Source organism: Talaromyces atroroseus (assembly GCF_001907595.1).
Source record: "Talaromyces atroroseus strain IBT 11181 chromosome Unknown scaffold_6, whole genome shotgun sequence".
NCBI classification, from domain to species: domain Eukaryota; kingdom Fungi; phylum Ascomycota; class Eurotiomycetes; order Eurotiales; family Trichocomaceae; genus Talaromyces; species Talaromyces atroroseus.
In genome coordinates this window covers 1546741-1572284 of record NW_017971438.1, presented here as the reverse complement: position 1 = coordinate 1572284, position 25544 = coordinate 1546741, and the positions used below count along the sequence as shown (strand labels likewise).

Below are 25544 nucleotides of genomic sequence, written 5' to 3'. Positions count from 1 at the left end.
AGCAGCGCGTACAACTTAGATATAATTATATTAATAAATATAATTTCCTTATAGTCTTTCTAGAAGCTTGTACGATAGTATATAAGATTGAAATTATTTAAAGTGGCTTTGTAGTAACTGGATTAGTATCTTTTAATCTAGATTGAGTCTATTAACAGTTTTATATTTAGCTTTAAACCCTAACACCTCCTCTAGTAAGTAATAATACTAATTTATAATCCTCCTATTTTTAAATATCTTAAAATCTACGTCATTTCAAATATTAATCAAGTATAGCTAAAAAGCTAATAGCTTAATATTCAATTAGTCTATTAGATATTGTTAACTGGGCAATTGAGTGGATGTCTAAAGCATATGAAATGACTATGAATGAGCTATTAATCATACAAAAAGAAGTGTATAATTTATAGGTTATAAATAAAAAAGAGAAGTAAAAAAAGAAATAATCTAGGGCTTAGATATCTTATGAAGACTTACTTACTGTGTAGGAAGCTCAGGCTCTTATAAATAGTCAAACTGAGGCCTCTCAACCTCCTCTGGCTGTTCCAGCTGAATCCGAGCCTCAAGCCTCTCAACTATGCGTACGCCGCCAATTTCAGTGTAGTGAGTGTGGTATTTTTGGGCATAGAAGGCCTCAATGTCCTAATCATACTACTAGTTAATTTTTTGTATTTATTTTATATGTTGGTTAGAAATTCATGCTTGAAATTCATATAGAGCGCGTTTTCCGGAGAAAGTGGCCCGCTCGGTGTCGTGGCCCGCTCGGTGTCCGATTACGTTAACTAACTAGTTAACTAGTTAGTTATCATAATACAGAGAATAATGCCTTATCATGTCTTAGCAACTATATAAATCTTAAATACATTGCTCTCTAGCTATTCGTATCTGAAATACGATTGTGTGAACTTCAAACGCCTTCTTATCCGCGGTTCTAAAATTGCATCTCCAACAGGACCGGCTCGTGCAAGCTCTAAAGCGAGCATCTTATGTGGACCTTGAGAAGTTTTGGTAGCATTTTGGGCATTGAACAATATGCAGCGCAGACTAAAACGTGTTCGGCCTTGTTTGCCTTTGGTATAGAATGCATAGCCACATGTCACAGCTGACGAGATATACTTTTAACACTTCTTTTGATGATTGCTTGTTTCCGCATCTAAAGCAACGAATTCGTACTGTGGCCCAAGCCAAGTTGTAGCTGAGTTCGGGGGTCAAGGTTTGACGTATATAGAGATGAGAAAATAGCAAGTTTAGGCAGATGACAATTCCATCTCCCTCGTGTTTAGGGGCTGACTGTAAGTTTCAAACCTCTTCTTTCCATACTTGTATTTAGACTAGAGTAGGTACAGGATTCACGATTTGTTTCTGAACACCTCTATTGAGTCCTGTTTCGACCCAGCCACTCCTCATGTAACTTCGTCTGCCTCTCTTGTAGCTTTATCAGCTTTTTCCTTGCACTCTTTGTAATCTCTTTCCCATTAACATCTCTCGTCGGAATTCCAAGCTCATCCCATTCCGAATACAACGCTTTGTCTCTAAATAACTCTCCCGGGCTAATTTTCGCCTGCTCGTCTCGAGCCAGTTGCTTTTCGATATTCTCGGCTTTCTGCTTTGCCTTTGCTGCGGCAGCAGCAATGGCAGTAGCCTTCCTCTCCGCCAGCGCTCTTCGAAGTGATGCGTCGAGCGGCCGAACAAGGGCCGGCAGATCTTCGCGGTCTTCAAGGTAGATGTCGAGGGAAAAGAGTTGTATGTCGCGGAAGTCGTCGCAGAGGCTAAGAATCTCCTTCTTAGACGCATTCTCAGAAACTAGTTGCTGCATCCTCGTGCGAAATTCAGTAGCTGCAGTATAATACTTGGTGGAGTTTTCCTCTGCTTTTGGCTGGGGTTGGTCTTTTTCTATCAGCTTCCCCAGAGCGTTGTTGTCAACCTTTTCTCCCGCGGATAGGACGTGCTGTCTGACGTCGTCCCGAAGTTTGGCCGCAGCGTAGATTGGTTCTTGTGCAGCAAATGGTATTTCGACCCCATGCCAAACAAGGATTTGAGAATCAAATGCAGGTCCTTGTAATTGTTCACCTTTACCCTGTCCGAGCACAGCCTCTTCACCCTCGGGATTAAGACCGAAAATAGTGACAATACGTGTGAGCCACTTTGAAACAGTTAAAAGATCTGTATCAGATAGACTTGTCATGTTTTTGCATTCGCTGACTAATTCTGATATGACCTTCATGGCTGTCGGAGTATCAAACGAATCGCAAAGTGCCTCATGTAGCCCATTTTTTGCCCTTTCTAGGGACGCCAAAGCAGATGGTTTGTCCCGGGTAGCGTCTGCTTCTGCTGTGGCAGTTTGTGGGGATCTGGCACAATCAAGAGCTTGGAGGAAAAAGTTGTTCATCTTTGATTCCCAGGCCACTGCTGTCTTGAAGATCTCATCTGTTATTTCAATCTTGTCATGCCATGCGCCAAGCAAAAAACATATTCGTAATAGCCGATGAGTCCAGTCCGGGCGCTTAAATAGGTCCCTTAGCGTAATGAAATTCTTGAGGCTCTTGCTCATCTTCAGGCCCTGGATCCCAAGATGTCCTGTGTGAAGGAAATGGTTAACCCAAGGAGCTGATTTCCCCTCAGTGGACCAATATGCTGTCGATTGTGCGAGCTAAATAGTTCCATCAGCAACTGCCTCCCAAGTTCGCAAGTACGTAATACCAACCTCGTTATCATGGTGTGGAAATCGTAAATCTTCGCCTCCTGAATGAATATCAATCTCAGACCCCAGTACTTCCGATGCCATCACCGAGCACTCTAAATGCCAGCTGTAAAAGCGTTAGTAGAGTTATTAAAATCTGTCAAGTGTAACTTCTTACCCTGGTCTCCCTCCAATCTTACTCCATGGAGTCGGCCATGCAGGCTCCCCTGGCCGACTACCTTTCCAGAGCGCAAAGTCAACGTCGTTACGCTTAACAGCCGACTTATTCGCAAGAGTGCCTTCTCCATCCGCCCGAAGTGCCGAATTATTCCGATTTCCTGGTTCCAGACGCGGGTATGGATGCCCTGCTTTTTCGAAGGCAGCGATATCGAAGTACACCGAACCATCGGCAGTCGGATATGCGAAGCCTTTAGTGATGATACGTTCAACGAATTTTATCATTTGTGGGATGAATTCAGTAGCGCGAGTTATAACATCAGGATCGAGCACGTTCAAGGCACGCATGTCGTCAAAGTAGAGCTTCTCGTACTTTTGTGCGATACCTGTGAAGATACCATGGTCTTGGGAGTCGATGGTAGTGCCGTAGAGATAGTCAAGATATGGGTGGATAACGTCTTTCGCCTTGTGGAGGAAGTCGGACAAAGCGGTGCCGTCCGACACACTTTCCAAAGCTACCAGAGCATCGATGCCAGATTGGCAATTCTTCATGTGCATTTCGAGTTTGGCGGTCTGGTCAGTCTGCTCGCCGTTGACGAGATCATGGTACAGCCTTTTCGCTTCCACCGAGTACGCTTCCAGTGCTATGTCCGAAGGCAGCAGTGGTAGGTGTGTCGACAAGTAGTGCTTGATCGCAGCCCTTCCTATCGAAGTCGCCTCTGTTACGGCCTTGGTCTTCTCCATACTCTCCAATTCCTTTTGTAGCCTTGTTCCCAAATATTGATATCTCGATCGCAAGATGATTTTATCATCAATGTCGGTAACGTTCATCACGAACCGCACCGAAAATCCGAAATAATCGCGCATTATACGACGGAGAATGTCGATCGATATCGCGCTTCTGCAATGACCAAGGTGGGCCTCATCGTATACCGTCGGTCCGCAAGTGTACCAAGTCACAGTTTTGCCATTTGGATCGGATGTTGAGAATGAGGTCTTATCTTTAACCAGGCTATCGAAGACACGAAGGGAGGTTGGCGCCATCGTGGCGCAATCTACTGTATTGATTAGTCGTTGTCTCGCCTGGGAAGAAAAAGAAGGAAAGAAGCGATCAACTCACTTCGAAAGTTATTTAGCCGAAATGCGCTTGGTTTGAATTTTCTTATGGCCACTGAGCCCAAAATGCTAAGAGTCATCCTTCACTGTTGATGCGCGGGGGTTATTGGCACGGTTGTCACGTGCTTATTGGAATGTTCGTCGTCAGTCAACCCCCACATTTGTTTTTTTTTTTTTTTTTTTTTTTTTTTTTTTTTTTTTTTTTTTTTTTTTGTCAAGTTTGACAATTTTTTCCAAGTGTGACCTTAAGGGAATTGTGAGTCAAAAGTCTTTACAATGCCAAGGACACTAAAATGAGCTAAGATCTAATAAATACTAGTCTCCGGTAATATATACATACATATCAATACAAATGGATATTATCCGCTAGTTATCTAACATAGTTGAAAAAAGAGCTATAATTAATGTAAATTCAAACTATGAAAGGTATATAATCTTAAGAAAATACTCAAATTATCTCATATAAAAGAAAATTACAATGTTTGAATAATTATAGGTATTTAAATTACTATAGTGGAGATAGCATATTGCACTATCGCTAATTTTTAGCGTAATATACAGACTTCTTGAAGCATATTCAGCGATTTTTATTGGCTCATCGGTTTACTAGCAAATTTCTAAGCTAGAGGTTTGAATTATATCTCGTAGCAACGCCAATAACGCCATGTGACTTAAGCCTCCAAGGAACCGATGTGTACCTATACCCAGGTACAGGACAGGGCATAATGTCAATTCATGATGGTCACTACTATGATTTACCGACATCTCTCCTAAATCCGTACTTCTCATGTATCTTAAACGGCTTTGCTTGCCCTTTCCTCCGCATATTGAATGCTGACAGCGGTCACCGCCTCGTTAGAAAAGTACGGATACGTGGCTGAATTTAGTCGATACACAAATGTCAAAGCTGGTCACTGTGGTCAGCCGTGCGTGGTGTAAACTGTCTGGCATCTGGCTCGCGTGCCAATCCTCTAGCCAAAGGCTACAGCTACAGCCTCCAAGTAACAGATTTATCTGTTAGCCTATAGGCGAGGATTGAGATAACTACTCTGTAGGTGAAGTTGGCCGCGAACAACCAGACTTGGCCAATCACTTTTGCAGATTTAAAGTTCCCACATCACAGCCATTTCAAAGCAACAGTCAGCCTTGTCGTTTGGAGCGCCAAATCCCTAAAAAGGCAATATCCCTTTTTACCTTGATTAAGCGCGCTATGGCTCTAGAATGTCAAAGTAATAAAGCCATGCAGCTTATCTAATTACTCACTTTGGTACTTACTCTCTAAGCTAATACTCTTATACTGGTGGGTAGATAAGAAGTGCAACGCTGTTTTAGGTCATATCTTGTCATGTGATCGGCACTGAAGTTTCATTACTCGAAGCAGCTTCCTTTCATACCACGAATACAGGCATATGGAGACGGCAAAAAGGGACCCTCCCCCCCGAAGGATTCATCTGTAACTACCCACAGAACGCGGAGTCATGCTGAAACACTTGACATCAAAGCCCCATCAACTTAAAACAGCTGAGTTAAGAATAATGATAATAATGTGATAACAATGCGCCAATCAAGAGGCCTGCGTTTCAATAACGTCAGAAATAAGATAGTTGCCACATAATTCGTTCAGCGAAAGCTATATATTCATTCTCCCACGGCCTGTATTATAAGACAAGAATACAACCCATGCAACATGCTGCCGGCATTTTTTACTGAGGGAAACGGCGGTCATGATCGTGAAGCGTCTCATCCGCTGAAACAGATATACCTCTTGCTCCCCAGGTAGGGCGAACAGCTGTGTTATCTCCTGCAGCCTCCGGGTCCAAAGGTTCTTGTTCTTCTTGCCCGTGGACCCTCCGTGAGTTCAATATTTTCCCCACAAACCAACTCTTTCGAAGATCCTCGGAATCCACGATACCCCCGCGTCGTAGCTTCACTCGTTGACGTGTGTAGTACACCCAGGCGAAGTCAATATAAAGCAAAGTCTGCACAACTCCGAAGATATCGGAAATTGGATCCCAAAAATGCTCGGGGCCAAAACCGCGGACAAGCCAGTTCAAAATATAGAGAGCTCTATATGAGCCTAGGGTGATCAAATAGTACGAGTCGATCACCGTCGGAACAGTCGTCTGACGTAGTAGAAGGAGCTGTGGCAGTACGCATACCGATTCGAGTATAATTGAAAAGGCCCACAGTGTCTGTTAGCACCGCATGCCAGAGCAAGCAAGTGTACCTAGTTAGTCAAACTGCCTGCCATATTAACTGTGACATCGGTGCTAGTGCTACACGTACCTCTGTAAACCAGTAGCTTGGGTATGACTGTTTATGCGCTGCAGCATAGATGCCCAACGAGATAGGTGCGCCGATTAACGAGCCCAGAACACACCACGTAGCAAGCCTCCATGATTTCTCTCTTTCACGTGTCCGCGGATAAAACCACATCATCATTGCAATTATGTAAAAGGAAGAAAATATATAGAACAGCTTGAAAAATACAAGGTAAATGTGTTCAGCTGTCCATTGCGAGGCACGGAAAAGATCCAGATATCTCGTCATGAAGACTAGGGCGTATAGGCCCTGTGTAAGAAGTGACACACCTATATCATTATCAGCAAGTCAGCAATCTACTTGTTATTTCCTTCCAGAGATGAAATAAGAAATGAAGACCCTGATCATTTCTTACCCTCGGAACTGCTATTCCAATGAATAGCCCATATCAAAATACATTTCGAAACAATATGCGCAAGATCGGCAAGTATGCGAAACACATTCATATTCATCTTGTTTTTCTGCCTAGTGAGAATTATAATGATCGAACAGGTTCATCACACGATGATGGTGGGCTTCTCCACAACTGCGTGACTTCCGCGTTCGTCAACTCAAGTTGGCCAATATTGGGGTGGGATTGAGTCAATAAATATTCGAGGATATCTCAGCATATAGATTCGATTAGGTAGACAATAAAGCTGTCAGGAACGCCGCGCTCAGTGTAGGTTTGAAGATTAGACTTGTCCCGCCGCGCTCACCAATCGGAGATGACAACTCTAGTCACGTGATACAATAAGTATTCGTATACTTGACATTGTCTGGGCCTTATCAATGTTCGCAATCGCGCTCATGTACGATGAAAGCTAAGTATCATGTGTAATATACGGCATAGAATAAATGCCCGGTTATGGATGCTGTTACGAGACATCAGATCGAACAGATGTTTGGATGGAAGACATTTAAGAGGTAACGATGTAGAAAACCAGGGCATATAGCGCTCTAAATTTTGCTATGTGGCCTGCAGAAAATTTTCAACTGTCCATGGTAGTTTTAGACAGGTTCACCAGAAAACACCGTTGTTCCTAGCCATGCAGTTTGTTGTTGCACGGGTTTGAATTTTGTTCATTATTAAACATAAGAGAGGGTGATTCGTCTCTTCGTGTCTCGAGGACGATGATCTCATGTTCCCAAATAAATGAATGCCTGCCATATTTCGATCACCCTCTTCGAGTCATTTCGCGATGACATTCAAAACCACCACAAGCGTGTTGATGCCTTTAGGCAACAAGCTCAATAACACCACCGGCCTCCTTGATCTTGCGCTCAGCTTCCTTGCTGATGTAGCGGGCCTTGACGACAAGAGGGATGTTAGGGAGACGGCCCTTTCCGAGGACCTTGGAGTAACCCAGGGCGAGGAGGTCAAGGACGACGGCCTTGTCGGAGGGAGCGTTCTCGGCCAAGTATTTCTCGCGAGTCTCTTCGGGGACAAGAGTCCAGAGCTATTCAAAATGGTATTAGCGACATTGCCAACTTTCTCTCTCTCCGCGGTCTAAGTCGAAATTAAGTCGAAAAATTTACCTTGTCGAGGTTGATGGTTGGCTTCCAGAAGTGGTTGCGCTGGAGATGGAAGTATCTCATACCAACCTTACCGAAGTAACCAGGGTGGTACTTGTCGATGTTGGTACGGTGGTGGTGCTGTATAGCGATTAGTTCTTTACTCGCTTTGGAACCATGGACTATTCCGCTTCATACCTGACCACCGGCCATACCACGACCACCGGGGTGCTTGCGGTGCTTTCCAATACGACCATGACCGGCGGAGACGTGACCGCGGTGCTTCCGCGTCTTGGTGAGTCTGGTAGGCATGGCGTCGGTTGTTGTCTGTAGTTGTCGGCTTCCGGAGTGCAAAGGAGCAAGGCGAGGAAGTTGTTCGACGCAGGTGGATTGTGTGTCCTTCGCTTATGGCCATATTAGGCTTAGTGCCGCATACTTTCTGGTGCCCCAAAATAGAGTTGCCGTCATACTACCTATGATTGGTTGCTTTCTGCGGATCCACTACTTCAGCGTGTTTAACCGGATTTGGAGAGGGGATCTTTTTTCCCCGCGTCATTGGCCTCGGGGGACAAGCAGTATAGAGAGCTTCTTCTCTTCCTTTGGGCACATCTTCTCTCTGTCTTTGACTTCTCCTCGCCCTTAGTCAGTCAAGCTCATTGCATAGTGCAATATGCGGCTTATCAAAAGCAGCATCGAACATAATGGCTCTGGAGCTGTCACCCTATGCCCAGAGGAGCCAGAAGATATGGTTCGTCGTTCTGTCCCAACAGTGCTTTCGGCGACGCTAATATGTCAATGCCATTCATCTCCATAGTGGCATGCCTACAATCTAATCCGACCCAACGATCTCCTCAGGGCCAGCGCGATCCGCAAAGTCACTACGTCACAAGATAGTGGAACTACGGTTTCTCAAAGAGTACATTTAATGCTCCAAATTCGCGTAAAAGGGCTAGATTTTGATCCGAACAGTTCACAACTCCATGTTAGCGGGCAGATCATGAACGAGACACAACATACACGAATAGGGCAACACCATACTCTTGATCTTGAAATGCACCGCAATTTCACACTGGAGAAGGAAGTGGGCGCTGAAGGGGAAGGAGTAGGATGGGACAGTATAGCCATCGACATGCTTAAAGATGCAGTTGATGAAGGCGGCAAGAGAAGAGCAGAGGCTGTGGCAGTGGTGATGCAGGAAGGACTCGCCCATATATGTTTCATCACACAATTCCGCACGATCTTGAAACAAAAGGTTGAAATGTCAATCCCACGCAAACGCGCAGGCGGAGGGGACCATGACAAGGTTAGTGCGATCAGGGCGAGGAAGATTGTCATCGGTAACAGATCGGTGCAACGAAAATTCGAGCTGACGTTAAATGATAGGGGCTTTCAAAATTCTTCCAAGTCACTCTCGACACATTACTCCGCCAAATAGAATTCAACACAAGTATAACAGCGACATCGAGCAACAACAATAACGGCGAATCAGCGAGACCCATACTCCTAGCTTCGCCAGGATTTGTGGCGGCAGGTTTCCAAAAACACATCCAATCAGTGGCATCCACAAATATGCCTGCATTGAAGAGACTTTTACCATGTATTGTGGTCGTGCACTCAGCCTCTGGCTATCTCCATGCTCTCTCGGAGGTTCTTCAGTCACCCTCCGTGCGGACGTTACTATCGGACACGAAATATGCGCGAGAAACTAAATTGATGGACGACTTTTTGGAGCATTTACGCAAAGACACTAATAAAGCGACCTATGGCCCCCGGGAAGTTGAATTCGCAGTCGAGCAGGGTGCTGTCGGAAGAGGTGGAGGCATCCTCATAATTTCTAATAGACTTTTCCGTTCGCAAGACGTAGCTCAGAGGAAGCGCTGGGTTGGATTAGTTGACCGTGTTCGCGAGGTCGAGGGTGGAGATGTCCGCGTCTTGAGTTCAGATCATGAAAGTGGGAAGCGACTGGATGGTTTAGGTGGTGTCGCTGCGTTGTTGACATTCCCCATTGCCGAGGAAGATTTTGATTCAGAAGATGACGATGACATGGCTGCGCTACCGCATAATGAGCAGCAGCAGGCCATTGAGGCGCATTAGACAATAGATTCATATAACAACAGGGTTTCTATATGCAATAGAGCGCGTAGCGATATGTAACTAGGAGCCAAGTCCAATAAAGTACTGCGAATAATTTCTCGATGCCGGCGTTGCAATGAATACTGAGTACAATCACTCAGCATGATTCATGAGAGAATCTCGTAATCAACCCAGGCCTATCATACGATCGAGGTCTCTCACATCCTGTGTAGAGAGAGGTAGATCGTCGTATTCATCTTCTGCATCAGCATTGTGCATCTCCAAAAGAGCTGCATTGGCCTCGGTTCTATGCGCGTCTCGACAAACAGTCTCTTTTGGAGAAAATCGAGGATATCCTTCTGCGTCAGGGGCTGTATTTGTCTCCTTGAGCTCTACAAATGGAGCAATAGGTCGAGTTTTCAGTGATTTCCCGTCACCTGCTAGCTTTGTAACTTCGACCTGGGGTGTAATGCATGCAGAATGTGGCATACAAGGTGTGATGGTACGCTGCATATTTTTCATTGCAGTGCTCCCAGTGTTGAAACCATGTAAACTCAACTGTGGCTTCTGGGGTGTTTCGAAAGTTTGAAGGACACTAGGGTCAAGCCCTTGTAGTAGGAGAGCGGTGTCATCTTCGAAAGAGTCACTGAAACTACTCGCCCTAGTAGCACGAGCTTCCATATTCTGTGTTGGCGTTGTTGCTTGTTCCTCGTTGCGTGTCACAGAGCTTGCATTGGAGACTTTTAAAGCCGATTCGTGTACAGTTCCGTGGGTGCTCTCTTTATGTACTATCTGTTCATCTAAAAACGTGTTATCCAGCCAATCGTCCCCAAGTTCTGTATCAACGTCACTGAATGCTTCCGTGGCGGCATCTGTTATATCTTCTTGTTGAACTATATCTGTTGGCTCATGGTTAGTGGAAACGCAGCATTTCTTGCTTTCATCATTGCCTTCTTTAACTTCGTCCGCTTGTTTTGCATTATTCCCCGCCCCGAAGAAATTCAATAGCAGAGGCTGGCTAGCAGGAATTTTGATGGTATTAGGATCTGGAATTCCCAAACGCCTCCGCTGTTCACGTTCTTTGGCTTCCTTTTCGGCTTTCTTTTTTTTGTTGGCTAGTTTTCTTTTCTCTTTGTCTCGAATCCGTTGAGCCTTCTTTTCTCGCTCCTCCTCCCTTTCAATCCGCTGGATTTGGGACGGTGTGAATTCCAATAGTTTGTTTGATCTCTGATATCTTCGACGAACGGTCCGTGACTTCTCTAAAATGCGTCGCGGTTGTTCTTGTTGTTGTTGACGTTGTTTGTGGCTGGCCATTGCAATTCTCCGCCTCTAAATGGTCGCTTGCGGCGTCAAGAGCGACATCAGGATTGATATGACAAGTCATGGATAGATTCTTGGGCACTCTATAGCAATTGGCGAGTGGATATTTAGCTCAATGGTTTCGCTCTCCGAGAACGAAAGAGGTTATTTATAAACAAATGCCGTCCGTTGAAAACACGGCACAAATGAAGGCGGTGAAGGATAAAATCACGAAAAATGCGTAGTTGAACTTTTTACGGGGTCCATAACTACTTCTACACCCCTTAGGATATTGTCCTATAAATGTGAATTACTTCCAAGGAAAAGATGGAGTGATACATCTTTTTTTGAACATTTAGGTTTTATTAGTAACACTTCGTTCTGTTTGCCGACGGAGCCCCTGCGTCCGACTAAACCCCGAATGATGCTAATATCACATTCAAGAACTCATCGGACTTCACAGCTTTGGCATGGATAGCATATAGCTCATCAGATATCCTACCCACTGCATTGAGACCGCCGCGGTTGTCGAGACTATCGTATAACCGCTCTCCAAACTCAATCACGTAGCAGCACATCTATGTTGTCGTCCACTCCCCCCAATTTTTGGGACCAATTGTAATGAAAAAAAGATTTTCTCTTGTACATTGATCCTTTGTACCATAGCCGAAGAAGGAAATGAGGTTTTTAAGAAAAATAGTTCGCGGGAATTTTTGTCGAGGGAGAGAGAGTAGAGGGGAAAAAGTGACATGAACGTTAAGAAACTCCGGGAATTTGGAAGAAAGAAAAATGCGAGAAACCAAGTATTCATTCACACATGGGATGTAAATAATTTACTCATCATCTTCCTCCTCCTCGTCAACGGTGGTCTTGGCAATGCGGTCCAAGTCACGCTGGCCGCTTTGAGTGATCCGTCGGCCACCCTTCTCCTCGTCAATTTCAAGAACACCGATCTTCTCAAGGGCCTGGAGGACCCGGCGGTCAACCTGACCGGAGGCCTTAACGTGGTGGGAGGGGGCGGAGCCACGGTTCTTGGGTGATCCGTGGACCTTGCGGAGGCGACCAACACCGACAGTCTTGCGCAAGTAGATGTGACGAGCGACGGCGGCGGCACGAACGTAGAACCTATGATATTTTGTTAACATGGATGACGATGTCGATGCATGAGCGAATTGGTTGCCATACCAATCAGCGTCCTGAGGGGGGAGCTCGTTAGAGGCGGAGGTCTTAACAGTGTCGACCCATCCTACAATACGGTTAGAAAAACACACAGAACCCTTTATGATGATGCACGGCAAGTTAATTCTTACCAGGAATTTGAAGCTTTCCCTGACGCTTCAAGAAGGCAGAGTAAGCGCCGATGAACTTTTGAGCCTAAGAAATCGAACCAAAAATTAGTCTTCCAATCTGCACATTTTTGAGAAATATTTTCTTCCAAGCTGGCAATTATCTCCCTCTTTCCCTCTGTATGCATGTAATCCTTATTTGCAAAAGGTATAGACGATGTCGAAGAATCATAGCCCGAAATAGTATCTCGCAGTTCGCACACCACTCCAAATATCTCCCCGAACATCCGTTTTATCGACTTCCTTCATCGTTTTGCGCATTTCTCCGGACACAGATAGAAGAGTCGAGAGCATCGCACGTAGCAAATTGTCAATGGTATATATGTTTTTCGAGTGTCGCAACCCAAAGACGCGAGAGCAGCAGAGGGGAGAGAGAAACAAGCAAGCATTCAAGGAGAAGGGAGGGCTTCTTACATCGACGTCCCGGACTGTGACACCACCCATGATTGCGGCTTTTATTCTTCGTTCTTTTCTTTAGTCGAAGAAAAAATGGGGTGACCGTTTGTCGTTGTCGTCGTCGTCGTGAAAAAGTCGTCGGCGTCAAATGAATCAGGACTCCCTGAAGTTTAGGCGATCTCGAGATTTGTGGGATTACCTCAGCAAATTTTGTGCGGGAGCGGGTTTCGCTTGTCCTCTTCAAGTTAGTCGCAATTCCCAGCTCACTGAAAAGGTCTAGCGTGCCCGTGGCTGCCTTTGTTGTCAGGCATACGTGAAAGTCACGTGATTTGCCGCAGTGTCAATAATTGAAGCAATTTCGCTCACGATTGCATTATTTGATGTCGAAGAGCATGGTGTCAATAACGGTATAATAATAATATCATAATACAGACAAGAGCAACATTATCCTTCTTGTTATAGTCGTTATCCATGTACGAAATTCAAAGCCCACCAAGATCTCCTAGAAATCTGTCCAGGGGCCATCCGTCTATGTCCGCGCCTAACCATCCATCCATGATCTATATCCCACCCGTTACGCCATTGCTAATAGAACCCAGGAAGGGCAAGAATAATCAAAAAAAGAAAGAAGAAATACAATGTAAAGGAAATCACTCCAATGTTGTGCTTCGCTTGAGCCCAACACAATATCGAACAAAAAGTGTATCTATGAAATGGTCGTGTCGAATCCCTGGGGGCCGGCACTGTCCAAATTCATCGATTGCAGCCTGCACACTATACCCTTTCCTCTCAATCAAATAGCTGACTATAAGGAAGCCTGTCCTGTTGAATCCGTAATGACAGTGTACTCCCACCAAAGGGCGATTAGGGTCGCCAACTTCTTTACCCGATTTATCAGATATCTCCTTCTCCAGCTGGTCGACTAGTCCAATAAAGTCCCGAGTTTCATCTGGAGTAGGTGGTATTTTAGAGACTGTTGGGTGTTTGTGATAGTGGACACCGCCTTCTTCCAGCTCATGCGGGTCATAGACAGGGTTTTCATGACTAATGTCAATCACGGCATGAATCTTGCCTTTCCATTGCTCTGAGAAACGGACTGGGTTATGAACCTCGTCCAGCCCGCGCAGCATCTTCATGGCCATGAAAGTATTGGCTATTGGAGCCGATGTAGGGGCAACTTTCTGCCATTTGGTAAGATTCTTAACATCCCACTTACCAGAAGTGTTCAGATGTTGTAACTGCCAGCCAAGACTCAGACGGTGGTCAATATACTTTTGAACGAAGTCTTGGATCAAGCCCGCCAGTGTACGATAGGTTGCACGATCGTAGAGCAGAGCGTGGGATGCTGGCGCAGGCAGAATACTAGTCCTGACAATTTTCCCTTTGGTGGATTCAATATCTAGAGATTGCTTCTCTGAGGTGTCAAGCCCATAGATTTCCTCGTGAGCGCGCGCATTATTAGACTCTAGGCTCTTTGAGTCCTGCACTCTAGTTGCATCAGGAATAATTGCATTCTCAGAGCTAGTACTCATTCTTGAGTCTTGATCGGGACTGTCGATGAAGCGAATGATCTTCGCCACTTCACTAGCCTTCGTGACTGCATCGGCCTCGCCGGCAACTAGTAGGAGAGGCGCTTTGACATTCGCCCAGATAGTTTGACCAGGCATTCCTCCAATGGGCTGTCCATGACCGTTGTATACAGGAAGGCTTCCCCAGGCCATTCTTCTCCAAACAGCACTTCGACTTTGAGAATTGAATCGTAATTGGAGCTGTCTAGTATCCGGATCAGCTTGTTCACCGACGAATCGAGAAACGCTTTTGCTCCGGGTTCCTCCTCGGCGATCCCAAAGACGCCATAAATCAAATATAGGCGTCGGTATCCAGAGAAGTTTTCGAGCAAGCGCTGTTTCTTGGGCTGATGGAGGGGATGCTCTGGGACAGATGGCAATGACACCCTGGATATACGGTTGTAATTCCTTAGCCACCGATGAGTTAGACGACGCTAGCAGTGCAGAAATAGAACACCCAAGACTGTGCGAAATCAGTACGACACCCTGGTTTGCTGCCTTGTCTCGATGTTCTTCGATAGCAACTGCAATGAGTTCTGCTAGAGCTTCGGTTGTGTAGGCTCCCCAAGCGGTGGGGGCGAACGTGGACAAACCACAACCAGGCAAGTCGATCCCAAAACAGGGTCCGACATTTGACAGGCTGGTTAACAGAGGGTGGAATTGGGCAAGACTACCGCCTAAACCGTGAATGAATACAAGCATTGGGATAGGGGTTGGCTTGGAAGGAAGCTTGTCCATGTGAGGATGCGGGCTGAAAAATGTCCTGACGGCTGGATATGTGGCTATAGATATGGTATATGAAAGATATGAGCAGTGCTTTCTCAGCAGTCCTGGGTCGACTTGTTCATCTAGAATGCAACCAAGACTTAGCTTTAACACTAGCGCGCATGCAATGAGGAAAGAAGATAGAATGGAGGCACATACCATTGAGGGAAAACCGTCGGTACCCCGTCATCGAGCCTTGGTCGTCAGCCGCGGACACTCTTTGGGAAGGCGACGGGCACTCGTCGCTATCATCATCAGATGATGTCACCGTCTGGACGGTATGTTTTCGATGGTGCTGTTTCCTCACGAACGGCCGATTTCTGTCGGACCGTCGAGACAAGTGCCTCGACAAGATGCCACACCCGGCCATGGCAGCGACACAAGTTGTCCAAAACAACAAACTAGACAGATTTATTCGGACATGGGTGTTGTCATTATCGTATACCCACAAATATAACAGTTGCTTATATATATCACTCTGGTTGTCGGTGTACGTCGCAAGGGTCCGGAGTGAAATCGAAGGAAAGAATGATGAGGAACGGTGTTTAATATCAAACATGATAGTCCCAATTCTGCCCTCAGACAGGCGAGGCCAGACCGAACTAAGAAAAAGAAAAGAAAAAAAGAGGATGCGTCTCAACAAAAGAGCCCTGCTCTTTTGGGAAAGCGGGAGGACAATGATTGGCGGCACCCTTATGACGCGGGCTGTGGAATCCTCTCCAGGATTCCCAGTATCCAGGTTCCTGGACAAGCCCAGGAGCTAGCACTTTTGGACTGCGTCTGCCGATTGATCGCCGGCGCCAGCGCCTCCGGTAGAAGACCGTTCCTCAGTCGGCGACCGTTATTCGTTATTCGTAATTCGTTGCAACAGCTCGTCGTCGAAGGAAGTGGGTACTGGCACTGCCTATTATGCCCAGACTGAGAGAGAGAAAGAGGGACAACAAACGAAGACCGATATTAATAGAGGACCGGCGGATTAGATACGAAGACGCCAGCGCATCCTTTGGCCTGGAACGTGGCCAATGGCAGGGGTGAATCGAGGCCGGTGCAGGTATCGCTGGCTGTCCGACTTTGACTAGAGTGGACGGTTGAAGAACAAAAAATTGCGGAAGCGCGAGTCCTTTGGCCCGCAGGCGCTAAGCCAGAGGAGGACTAGCGTCCTAGCTGGTAACCCCCTAGCCGACTAGCCGCCGAACCGGCAGGACGGAACTTACAGCTCTCCCAACGATCTCTTTCTGCATCCGAATTGATAAAATCGATAGGATCGACTGCGAGATGAAATGCCCGGCATTTGGTGTCTCTGCTTTGGAAACAAGGGAACAGCTCCGCTAGAGCATAATCCCAATATCCGTTGTGCCTTGTGCAACACCGTCAAACGGCATCAGTACATCCCCCACGGGGCCATGGCTCTATTCCCATTGGTCACGATCTTATACATCTTCAGCGACGGAATCAATCGAGGGAATGAGACGAAGCACGTTTTGGATAGGAGAGAAAGGAAAAGTCAACTAGGCTGTTCCGCCCCCCTTACTTGGGTGGGGGGGGGGGGGCACTAGGCCGGTCGGTGAGACCTTTGCTGACAATTACTCGTTTGATGCATGATCCCAGACGCCAAGGGATATTCCCTGGTCACAGTGTGTAGGTATACAGAGAACACGGTGTACAGAATACAACTATGCGGATCAGCACACCGGAAACGTAACAGAATACGTAGTCTAGAATACGATATCGTCGTTTCCTTTTATGACAACGAAAGAAACACGTCGTCTTTCCCATGTGTGAAGCGTTTGACATAAGATTTGTCTTTTTGTCCTTCTTCCCTGTAACTAACATTATGTAAGGTTGCCCAAGGAATAGGCAAGCTCAACGAGGCCACGTGAACAGCATCTTCGAACTTTGTTCGGAACCCCCTTTTTTTCTTTTTGCTTGTCTGTTTCAAGCGGTTCAGACTGGTGACATCAACTCAGAATTTTTTTAACCCCTTATAGAGTACGAATCCCCAAGCGCCATTGTCGCTTGGTTGATTCTAAAATAGATCCGTCATGGCTCCATGGGAAGCATCGCCCACAAGTCTTGCATATTTTGCAAGCACTCCGCGTGTAAGCTGCGGCTTGGGCGGTTGCCAGCTTTTCAATCGTTCCTGTAACTCGGCCTCGGAGACATTCATGTTGAGCTGATTTGTCTCGGCGTCGATGGTTATCAAATCTCCGTCTTGAACAAGGGCAATTGGACCGCCAACCGCGGCTTCGGGGACAATATGGCCGACAATGAACCCATGACTGGCACCAGAATATCTCCCATCTGTGAGCAATGCAACATTGGTCAGATTTGCCCCCATCAGCGCCGCACTTGATTTGAGTTGCTCCGGCATCCCTGGTCCGCCCTTCGGGCCCTCGTAGCGAACGATGAGCACCAGGTTCTCGTCGCGAGGAATCTTCCCCTTGGTAAGGGCATCATTCAGTTCGTGTTCTTTGTTGAACACACGAGCTTTTCCCGTGAACTTCAACCCTTCTTTTCCTGTTATTTTCGCCACAGCGCCCCCTGGAGCGAGGTTGCCTCGCAGGATTTGCAAGTGGCCGGTAGGTTTTATGGGGTTGTTCAAGGGCCGTATAATGACCTGGTCTTGAGGAAGCGAAGGGAAAGACTCTACATTCTGAGCGAGAGTCTTACCAGTCACAGTAGGAATATCGCCGTTCAACAACCCAGCTGCAATGAGCAGCTTCTGTACCGACGGAATTCCCCCTATCTCATAAAGATCGGCCATGTAATACCTGCCACTCGGTGCCAGGTCAGCAATGAAGGGAATTTTGTTGCTCACTCTCTGGAAATCATCGAGGGTCAAATCAACCTCTGCAGTTCGTGCCATTGCTAGAAAGTGAAGAACGCCATTGGTACTACCTCCCAAGGCCATCGTCATAACCAAAGCATTTTCAAAGGAGCTCTTGGTAAGAAGCTTACGCGGGGTAATATCTTTCTCGATACAAACCTGTATAGCATCAGCTACCTTTACACACTCGCGCATTTTGGCTGGGGATTCGGCTGGTGTAGACGAAGATCCTGGCAAGCTCAGCCCCATAGATTCAATAGCAGTCGCCAAAGTATTAGCAGTATACATGCCGCCGCAGGCGCCTGCACCAGGGCAAGCGTGACTTTCCAAATCCTCAATAATCTCATCTTTGGATTTGCTCGTGTCCCCTCCATCATCCGGTTGGCGAAGTGTATCGTAAGCGTAAGCTCCTGCAGCCTCAAAGCAGGTTGAGATGTTGATTCGCTTTCGTAGCAGATTTGAATATCCCACAGCTATCGTCCCTCCGTAAATCATAATAGAAGGTCTATTGTGTCTAGCCATACCCATGACTACACCAGGCATGTTCTTGTCACATCCCGGAATGGCAATGCATGCGTCATGATATTGGGCACAAGTAACTGTCTCCACGCTGTCGGCAATCAGTTCTCTGGTTTGCAAAGAAAACCGCATTCCTGTGATGTGAGTCAGTTTTTGGCACGTATCATGTCTCATATTTTGTCGGTTTTATTACCTTCGGTCCCCATGGTGATACCATCCGAAACGCCTATTGTGTTGTATTGCCAAGCAATGAGGTCTCTTTCTGTAATCGACTTCTTCACAGTTTTTCCCAGCTCTAAAAGATGCATGTTGCATGGATTTCCCTCCCACCAGACCGTGGCAACGCCGACCTGAGGGCTCTTCTTCATCGCATTGCGGTCAGGAACTCCAGCGGCATAAAGCATCGCCTACAGATAGTGGGAGGAAATAATAGTCAGAATAAGTAGCACAAGATGAAGTCAGGGCTCGAGATTGTACCTGTGCGGCAGGCGAGTCATGTCCGCGGGTCAAGACTGTTGAATATCGATTCAGAACTGGCGCTCCATCCTCGTGCTTTGACCCGTAAGGGACGGGCGAGTAATCGAGATACTTTGCTTCCTGAGTCATTCTTTATTGAGCATATATCCTGATGACATATCTGATCAGCCTCGTATAACATCAGCAGTCATATAGAGTTGGGCGCATGCAGCAAAGAGCACGTACCAATGCCGATCGCTTGTATGCAGTATTGAAGTCTAGGCTTTATCTCGGCTCTGTTCTCAATGAATCACACTAGTTCCGCGAAATCCAGGTACGAAAAGTATCAACCAACGTCTTGAATTGTTGTGATGTCGTTATGATAATGCGGGGTCCGGCCGGAGAGCCAAAAAGCCAATCAGTAGAGGGCAATGTCTCATCCCTATAAACAAACTTCCAAGTGTGCATTAAGTACCTACGCATTCATATGCATAAAAGATTGGTTAGAGTCACCTATTCTTACATGTCGAGTACCTTGACTGCCGTATGAAGCTCAAATCAGATCAACCACAAGTAATCTATTTTTGTCTCATGCATGGCTGTAGCACATGGGGTAGGTTACATGGGTGTTCGCTCATTATTAATAACACCACCATTCAAGCAAGATAAAATATAAGAGAGGAGAGGATAAAAGAGAGCATGCGCAAGCAAGTTTTGTGAGACCAAGCAACTCGGAAGTAAAGAGTGTCTGTGACTTGATCAAAGAAGGCCAAAACTGGCCACCGCTCCCAACCCAGCACCCAACAGTGGAAAGATGCCTCTAACAATATTGAGCTGCGACAACTTATTAATGAGGCCCACGAACTTGTGCTCATCTTGCTCTTGTTGTAGCTTTTCTTCAGCAGTCGCAGTCACCCTCTCCACCGCCAGGTCATCATTCTTGTCCAGGTATGACCAGATGAGATTGTTGACTGGAAGAATTGCAAATCCCGTGAATGGCCCGATCAAGAGGTTCAATCCAGCTGCCGTGGCGTAGAGTGCACTCAAATAGCGCCCGCTGCGTTCACCACGAACAGCGTATGCAACATAAGAGTACAATAAGCTCGAAATCAAAGCGGCTGACGGAAAGACAATCTTTCCCACGTCGTAGTCATATTGCCACTGGCGAGCAATATGAGAAATCGATGCTCCCAAGGCTTTTTCGCGATCGGTGCCTTTGCGCTGACGAGGCTTGACGATGAACCCGGGGAGAGCGAATAGTGAAATAGAGATAATACCGCCTTCATGTGCATGTTAGTAGATGATAGGCTATTGAAAAAAAAATATTTGAGGTGTAAGGGAAAGTACGACGATGATACGTACCAGAAGCAGCGGCGGCAGTCAGGATGGCCGAGATTTGGGCAGTCTTCACAAGGGTCGAATCTGACATGATGTATGGAATTGTTTTCAGTAGTACACAGAAATTAGAATGGCTACTAGCATTTAGGATTCAGAGTTGCAACGAAGATCTGGCAGGGATTCGACGACGTTTTGTGTCATGACATCATGTGAATTTCCAAGCTGGCTAGTACCATATCCGGATTAGTTCAATCTTACAAGCAACTAAGCCAAAGTAGGACTAGTTCAATATCAGTTGAGCTCTCAGCTTTTAACCATAGTTGCTCAGCGCTCGACACAGTTTGTCGTATTCCTGCTTAACTTTTGCTTCTGGATATGACTCAATTTCCGTATTCAGCCATGTGTTGATGATCCATGTGCATGATGCAATTAGGCTTTGCCGCTCTTCGGGTGAACTTCGCCATGTACGAGTCCACTTCAGCGTAGCCTTTCTGTCGATGGCTTCCACTACTTCCTTCGGCGCTGTTGCAATCATGGGCCGTAGTTGGTCTGCACTGAATCCATAAAACTTCTTGAATATGAGAGACAATCCTTCAGTCGGTGCTTCTCAGTCTCCTTCACATAGTTAAGCACTTGAATATTGTATTCGAAGTTTCCACTATATAATTCATCGACTCGATTTCATTGGCACGAATGCCCAACATCAGAGGTACATAGTAGTCATCTTCAGTTTTCGATAGTAACTTCTGGTCTTGTTCATCTGAGCCGGTATCTCGCTTTCCTTGATCTTTGGGGTTGGGGTTGTCCATGAAGGAGACCTTCCTTATTTTCAGTTGGGTTTCGATTCTTATTTCTTCTGGGTGCAGTGTTCTCTGGAAGGAAATTTATAATGGGGACAAGTATAGCTTGCCGCCATCTACCTAGTTATATAAAGAAATACAGCACAGATTTAAATGCAGGAAAGCACCTGGGCAACTAGAATGTTGAAAACATGAGTTGGTTGCTTTCTTCAAAGGAATTACGCCACTGTATACTTTGAGCGTAGAGAACAAAGGAGAAGATCTGTTTGCAATTCTTTTATTGTCATACCTCTCTTTTTATCAAATATCGCCCCTTTGGCTTGGTATAGTTGGCACACAGGCTGGAAAAGCATACCTAGTTAGTATACCAACAGTAGCGACCCATGACCCAAAAAAAAGAGTACAATGGGTTTGATTGCAAGAGATCAAACATATTTACACCTAGTAATGTCTTCAGTATCATACTAAATTCCCTTCTTATATGAATATGCTGGTTGACAAGAGTGAAAGAGATCTCATACGCTCGCTTGTATGCTCTAATAATACCAACCACGGAAAATAGCTGTGCAGATACGTGACCGCATATCTCGAGATGGTCTTTGTTATCATAGAACGTATTGATAATATTAACCATAGAATTAGAAAGTTCGACAGTATTCAGGCGTCTATCGACTCTGACTCATAACTCCCTGATGTTTCCTTGTCGATCATTGACCATGTCTTTGAACTGTGCAATGTATCATTAGCGACGATGTCGGTTAGTTGGTCGACTTCGCCTCTATCAGCAACAGACGTTGCGTCATCATCTTCTTCATGATTTGTTTTGTTCTCATTCTCTTCTGCAAGGGAAAATCCGACCACTTTCCCACTGGTAGTCGAACGTGGTACCTCTTCCAGAACATCGCCATTCCAAGGCTTGCATTGTTTCACAATGTCACCGCACCGCAAACATGGCCAGCCTTCGCCTTCTTCGGCCTCCAGCTTCTCTGTAATGCAGACAAAGCAATATATACATCCACATGGAATCGTTTCATAAGGGTTCGTAATATCGGTCTGCGCTGAGCCGATGATGCCTCCTGCAGATGCGCCAAGGACATCAGCTTCTGACGTCGAAGTGGGATTCTGATCCTGGTAGCAGATTGCACATGTTCGCTCAGGAAAAAAAGCGAATTGCCCCTGCTTTTCCGTTGTCAACCCGTTTTCATCCGATGCTTTGATTGTGGCCACTGTCTTCTTCCATGCTCGGGATATCCAGCGTCGCCAGCGACCAATTCCAACAAGCGGAAGGAGGAACAGTAGGAACTCTGTGAATGCATGCCAAACTAATTGCCGATTAAGATATTCAAATGATACTTCCCGACTGACCTGACTGGAAGGGGCTGCAAGGCGCATGCGAAGTATTCGGTCGATGAGAGTACGATACCGGCCATTGACAAGGAAGACTAAGAAAGAGACAAATGCCGCGGTAGAATGCGTCGTCGAGACCAAATTGGTTATCCGAGATAGAAGTCGGATATCTGTCGAGGGCTGATAATGGTAGGTTGATCAACTTATGAATATAGAAGAAACATAGGATAGCAACCATAACATACCTCTTCGTAACCATTCTCACGATCGATCAACCAGGTTTCCCACTTGTCCCACGCATAACGACCCCCTACTGTGAATAAGCCGTATAATGATTTCTGCCATTTTGTCGGTGGTGTAGATATACGTGACGTAGATCGGCTATCGACATATCGGAGGCCTTGCAGAGCGGCACCGTACGAGGCATTATGGTCCCAAATGGAAAGTTTGAAGAGTAACGCACGTAGTGCCAGCTGAATTTCACTAGACCATTCGTCGCGAACATGAGCCTGAAAAATAAACAAAAAGTCGTCAGACAATGCAATGTAACTAATATCAATTCTTCTCGTACCCCAAAATATTTCAAGGCTTCCCCAACCTGGCCTTTGAGCAAGTCAAGCAATTCTTCATCTAATAGCTCCGCATCGACCTGGCCGACGCGAAAAATAGGCTTTGTACCATGGCGACCCTTCACATTATCCCACACCAAGAGTCCAGATTTTGTAAGCCTGTTCAGAGGATACGGCAATCTGTCCAGGGTCGTAGAATTGAGACGCGACGTACGCTGCTGTTCCCTAAGGCGAGTCTGAGCTTCTAGCTCTAGTCGTTGGCGACGCTCTAGCACCCTCCTCTGAGCGGTAGCAAAGTTCGCAGAACTCATTGTTGTACCATAGCGATCTGAAGTGGGAAGGCTGCCCAGGCACTCTGATTAAGGTCGCTGTCAACGTGTGATGACGATGCTCGTCGCTGCTCTGCCAAGCGCGCGCGGGCCGAGGTTCGTTCTTAATCTCCGCGACACGTGATCTCGGTCATTCTTTTGAATCTTTTGACTTTCAGAAGGATAAGATAGACCATCAGATAAGACGTGGACAGCCTTAAGTTATATTTCTTTTTTCTAAATTATACGGAAATTGATTAAAGTGCGTTCAATCTATGTGCGACGGATGTACGCTCCAGGGTCTCCAAAGTATTTCTTATCGCCAGGAAATTCCACCTCATCATAGTGATCACTGATGATTCTTAGGCGTGGAGAAGATGCATCGGTCTCCTGGTGGGCGACAGTACTCAACCATACATCTACAGGTGGCTCTATCCTACCCTGGAGTTTCATCATCCTCGTGAAGAACACTAGAGCAAATCATACTAAGTGGCTAGGCTATGTCTATCACTATCTACCTAATGGAGATATTTGGCGAACATGCAACGACGAGGGTAGAATTATCGACTTTTATTAGACCGTCAGGGTCATCTAGGACATCGATTCCATATGCACCCAAGACTAACCTATCACGATTAATATATAGTGGGCCTTGGAGATAACAAGCAACATCGGCAAGCGCAATAGAACCAAACGAAAATCCAATAATTTTATTGACGACTGTACTCGTGGACATAATGGAAGACTTAAGCTGTTAATGTGTCTGGCTTGCTCTCCATTGTCGTAGGCGAACCTGGAAAAACTCTTCGGTATCTGAACAAACGCCAAGTGGTTCTTTAGTGGAAGTATTCCGTAATACTCGACGGTGCATGATTTGTAGATTGCAACATAAGAGATCCATAGACCTGACATAAGTCTTAAAATTGTTCTCTGTTCAGTGTTGAGACATACCTGATAGAGTGGTTGCCTGAAAAATACGGATTGCATTCATTTGGACCCTTCCCAAAGTACAAAAAAGCATGTACACAACGGATTCGGCGCCAGGCTCTGGCGAGTCATATATTTGCCCGGTTTCAACAAGAAACACGACTGTAGCACTGTCTACTGTCTTAACGCTTATTTCGTGAATTTCGCCCTTGTATGCTTGTTTCAGCTGTTCACTGACATCCTGTAGTGCCTTCCTGGTGAAAAACGGGCCGCCGTTCTCAAGCAAAGACTGCTATTAACCTTGCTTCTTCGTACGAGATCCGAGGGTCAAGTCTATTAGAGTGTCGATGATGCATCCGAATTGGACGCGTTGTGAGCTCTTCCATGGTGGGAAAACCTCTGAGATAATCGATGGGATGCGGTGTAATCACATTGGCGGAGAACGCAAACCAGGGACCCGCTAGATGCACATGACCTCAGGCATCATTTTCAAGGGAAGATAAGATGACCTATCAGATAAGATGTAAGATTAGTACGTATAATGTGAGCCACCTTGAAACAACGCGAGGAAAAATATCTCAGTCATCCAATGCCAGTACCGAGCTACCACGCGTGTGTCTCCACAATTTGCATCAGAACACAATCTTGAGCTACTCCGTAAAAATCCAAAACATCTGCGACGGATTTCATATCCCACGTGGATGCCAAGGTATCTTGGCTCTCGTGAACCAAAGCTCCTTGACTTTTTGCCAGGAACACGTTCAAAGCGCGAGTTGCCAAGACGGGGACATTAGTAGTCTTGTAGATGTTCAACCTCTCAACGAGCTCATTCAACTTCAACGGCCCTTTGAAGCCGGAGTGCCCGAGGTAATATACGGAACAGCGCTAGAAAATGCAAGAGCTTTTAGACGGGGGTGTGCCAAGTTCGACATTTTTCACGACGGCACCGTTGGAGAGAGGTAACGACCGCACGTGCTGCCTGTCGTAGGGTTTCGTTTTTTATCCGCCGGATGACACGGACGAGCTAGTCTGCAAGCTATGTTAGTATGCAAACTTTGAGGACGGAGTGTACCGCACACTGCATGGCTCTGTGTACAGATACTCGAGTATACAAGGCTCCAGACTGCCAAGATGCCAAGATGCCAAGAATCATAAGGGCAAAATAAAGTAGTGCGGGACTTCGCTCCCTCTGCCAATCAAAAATAGTGGATTACTAT

The 25544-nt window shown here is 46.1% G+C and overlaps 9 protein-coding genes across 9 annotated transcripts, besides 2 other annotated features; 1 reads left to right on the top strand and 8 right to left on the bottom strand.

Annotated features, from left to right (window-relative positions):
- Window positions 1-781: part of a repeat region (Identified by RepeatMasker using a combination of RepBase library and repeat library created with RepeatScout) that runs on past the window's edge.
- Window positions 782-1372: 591 nt separating this feature from the next.
- Window positions 1373-3901, bottom strand: UA08_05457 (hypothetical protein; the record flags this gene model as incomplete). Its single annotated transcript, XM_020267781.1, has 3 exons — window positions 1373-2650; window positions 2705-2807; window positions 2859-3901. The coding sequence occupies 3 exons, from the start codon at window positions 3899-3901 to the stop codon at window positions 1373-1375; spliced, it is 2424 nt and encodes an 807-aa protein (XP_020119505.1).
- Window positions 3902-5676: 1775 nt separating this feature from the next.
- On the bottom strand, window positions 5677-6747 carry UA08_05456 (hypothetical protein; the record flags this gene model as incomplete). The annotated part of the gene is made up of 3 exons (XM_020267780.1): window positions 5677-6165; window positions 6260-6564; window positions 6651-6747. 3 exons carry the CDS (start codon window positions 6745-6747, stop codon window positions 5677-5679), a joined length of 891 nt encoding a protein of 296 aa, XP_020119507.1.
- Window positions 6748-7512: 765 nt separating this feature from the next.
- Window positions 7513-8101, bottom strand: UA08_05455 (60S ribosomal protein L27a; the record flags this gene model as incomplete). The annotated part of the gene is made up of 3 exons (XM_020267778.1): window positions 7513-7734; window positions 7814-7930; window positions 7988-8101. 3 exons carry the CDS (start codon window positions 8099-8101, stop codon window positions 7513-7515), a joined length of 453 nt encoding a protein of 150 aa, XP_020119506.1.
- A 389-nt stretch (window positions 8102-8490) lies between these two features.
- Window positions 8491-9883, top strand: UA08_05454 (hypothetical protein; the record flags this gene model as incomplete). The annotated part of the gene is made up of 3 exons (XM_020267777.1): window positions 8491-8537; window positions 8759-9092; window positions 9173-9883. The coding sequence occupies 3 exons, from the start codon at window positions 8491-8493 to the stop codon at window positions 9881-9883; spliced, it is 1092 nt and encodes a 363-aa protein (XP_020119509.1).
- Window positions 9884-10048: 165 nt separating this feature from the next.
- UA08_05453 (hypothetical protein) lies at window positions 10049-11176 on the bottom strand (the record flags this gene model as incomplete). The annotated part of the gene is made up of 1 exon (XM_020267776.1): window positions 10049-11176. The coding sequence occupies one exon, from the start codon at window positions 11174-11176 to the stop codon at window positions 10049-10051; it is 1128 nt and encodes a 375-aa protein (XP_020119508.1).
- Window positions 11177-11994: 818 nt separating this feature from the next.
- On the bottom strand, window positions 11995-12951 carry UA08_05452 (40S ribosomal protein S19; the record flags this gene model as incomplete). The annotated part of the gene is made up of 4 exons (XM_020267775.1): window positions 11995-12286; window positions 12347-12407; window positions 12472-12535; window positions 12922-12951. 4 exons carry the CDS (start codon window positions 12949-12951, stop codon window positions 11995-11997), a joined length of 447 nt encoding a protein of 148 aa, XP_020119511.1.
- Window positions 12952-13553: 602 nt separating this feature from the next.
- On the bottom strand, window positions 13554-15606 carry UA08_05451 (hypothetical protein; the record flags this gene model as incomplete). The annotated part of the gene is made up of 2 exons (XM_020267774.1): window positions 13554-15319; window positions 15396-15606. 2 exons carry the CDS (start codon window positions 15604-15606, stop codon window positions 13554-13556), a joined length of 1977 nt encoding a protein of 658 aa, XP_020119510.1.
- Window positions 15607-17262: 1656 nt separating this feature from the next.
- UA08_05450 (Dihydroxy-acid dehydratase, mitochondrial) lies at window positions 17263-20467 on the bottom strand (the record flags this gene model as incomplete). The annotated part of the gene is made up of 5 exons (XM_020267773.1): window positions 17263-18716; window positions 18776-18989; window positions 19060-19179; window positions 19900-20318; window positions 20401-20467. 5 exons carry the CDS (start codon window positions 20465-20467, stop codon window positions 17263-17265), a joined length of 2274 nt encoding a protein of 757 aa, XP_020119513.1.
- Window positions 19840-19889: a repeat region (Identified by RepeatMasker using a combination of RepBase library and repeat library created with RepeatScout).
- Window positions 20468-21833: 1366 nt separating the features above from the next.
- Window positions 21834-23403, bottom strand: UA08_05449 (Peroxisomal biogenesis factor 2; the record flags this gene model as incomplete). The annotated part of the gene is made up of 3 exons (XM_020267772.1): window positions 21834-22703; window positions 22769-23032; window positions 23095-23403. The coding sequence occupies 3 exons, from the start codon at window positions 23401-23403 to the stop codon at window positions 21834-21836; spliced, it is 1443 nt and encodes a 480-aa protein (XP_020119512.1).
- Window positions 23404-25544: the final 2141 nt, after the last annotated feature.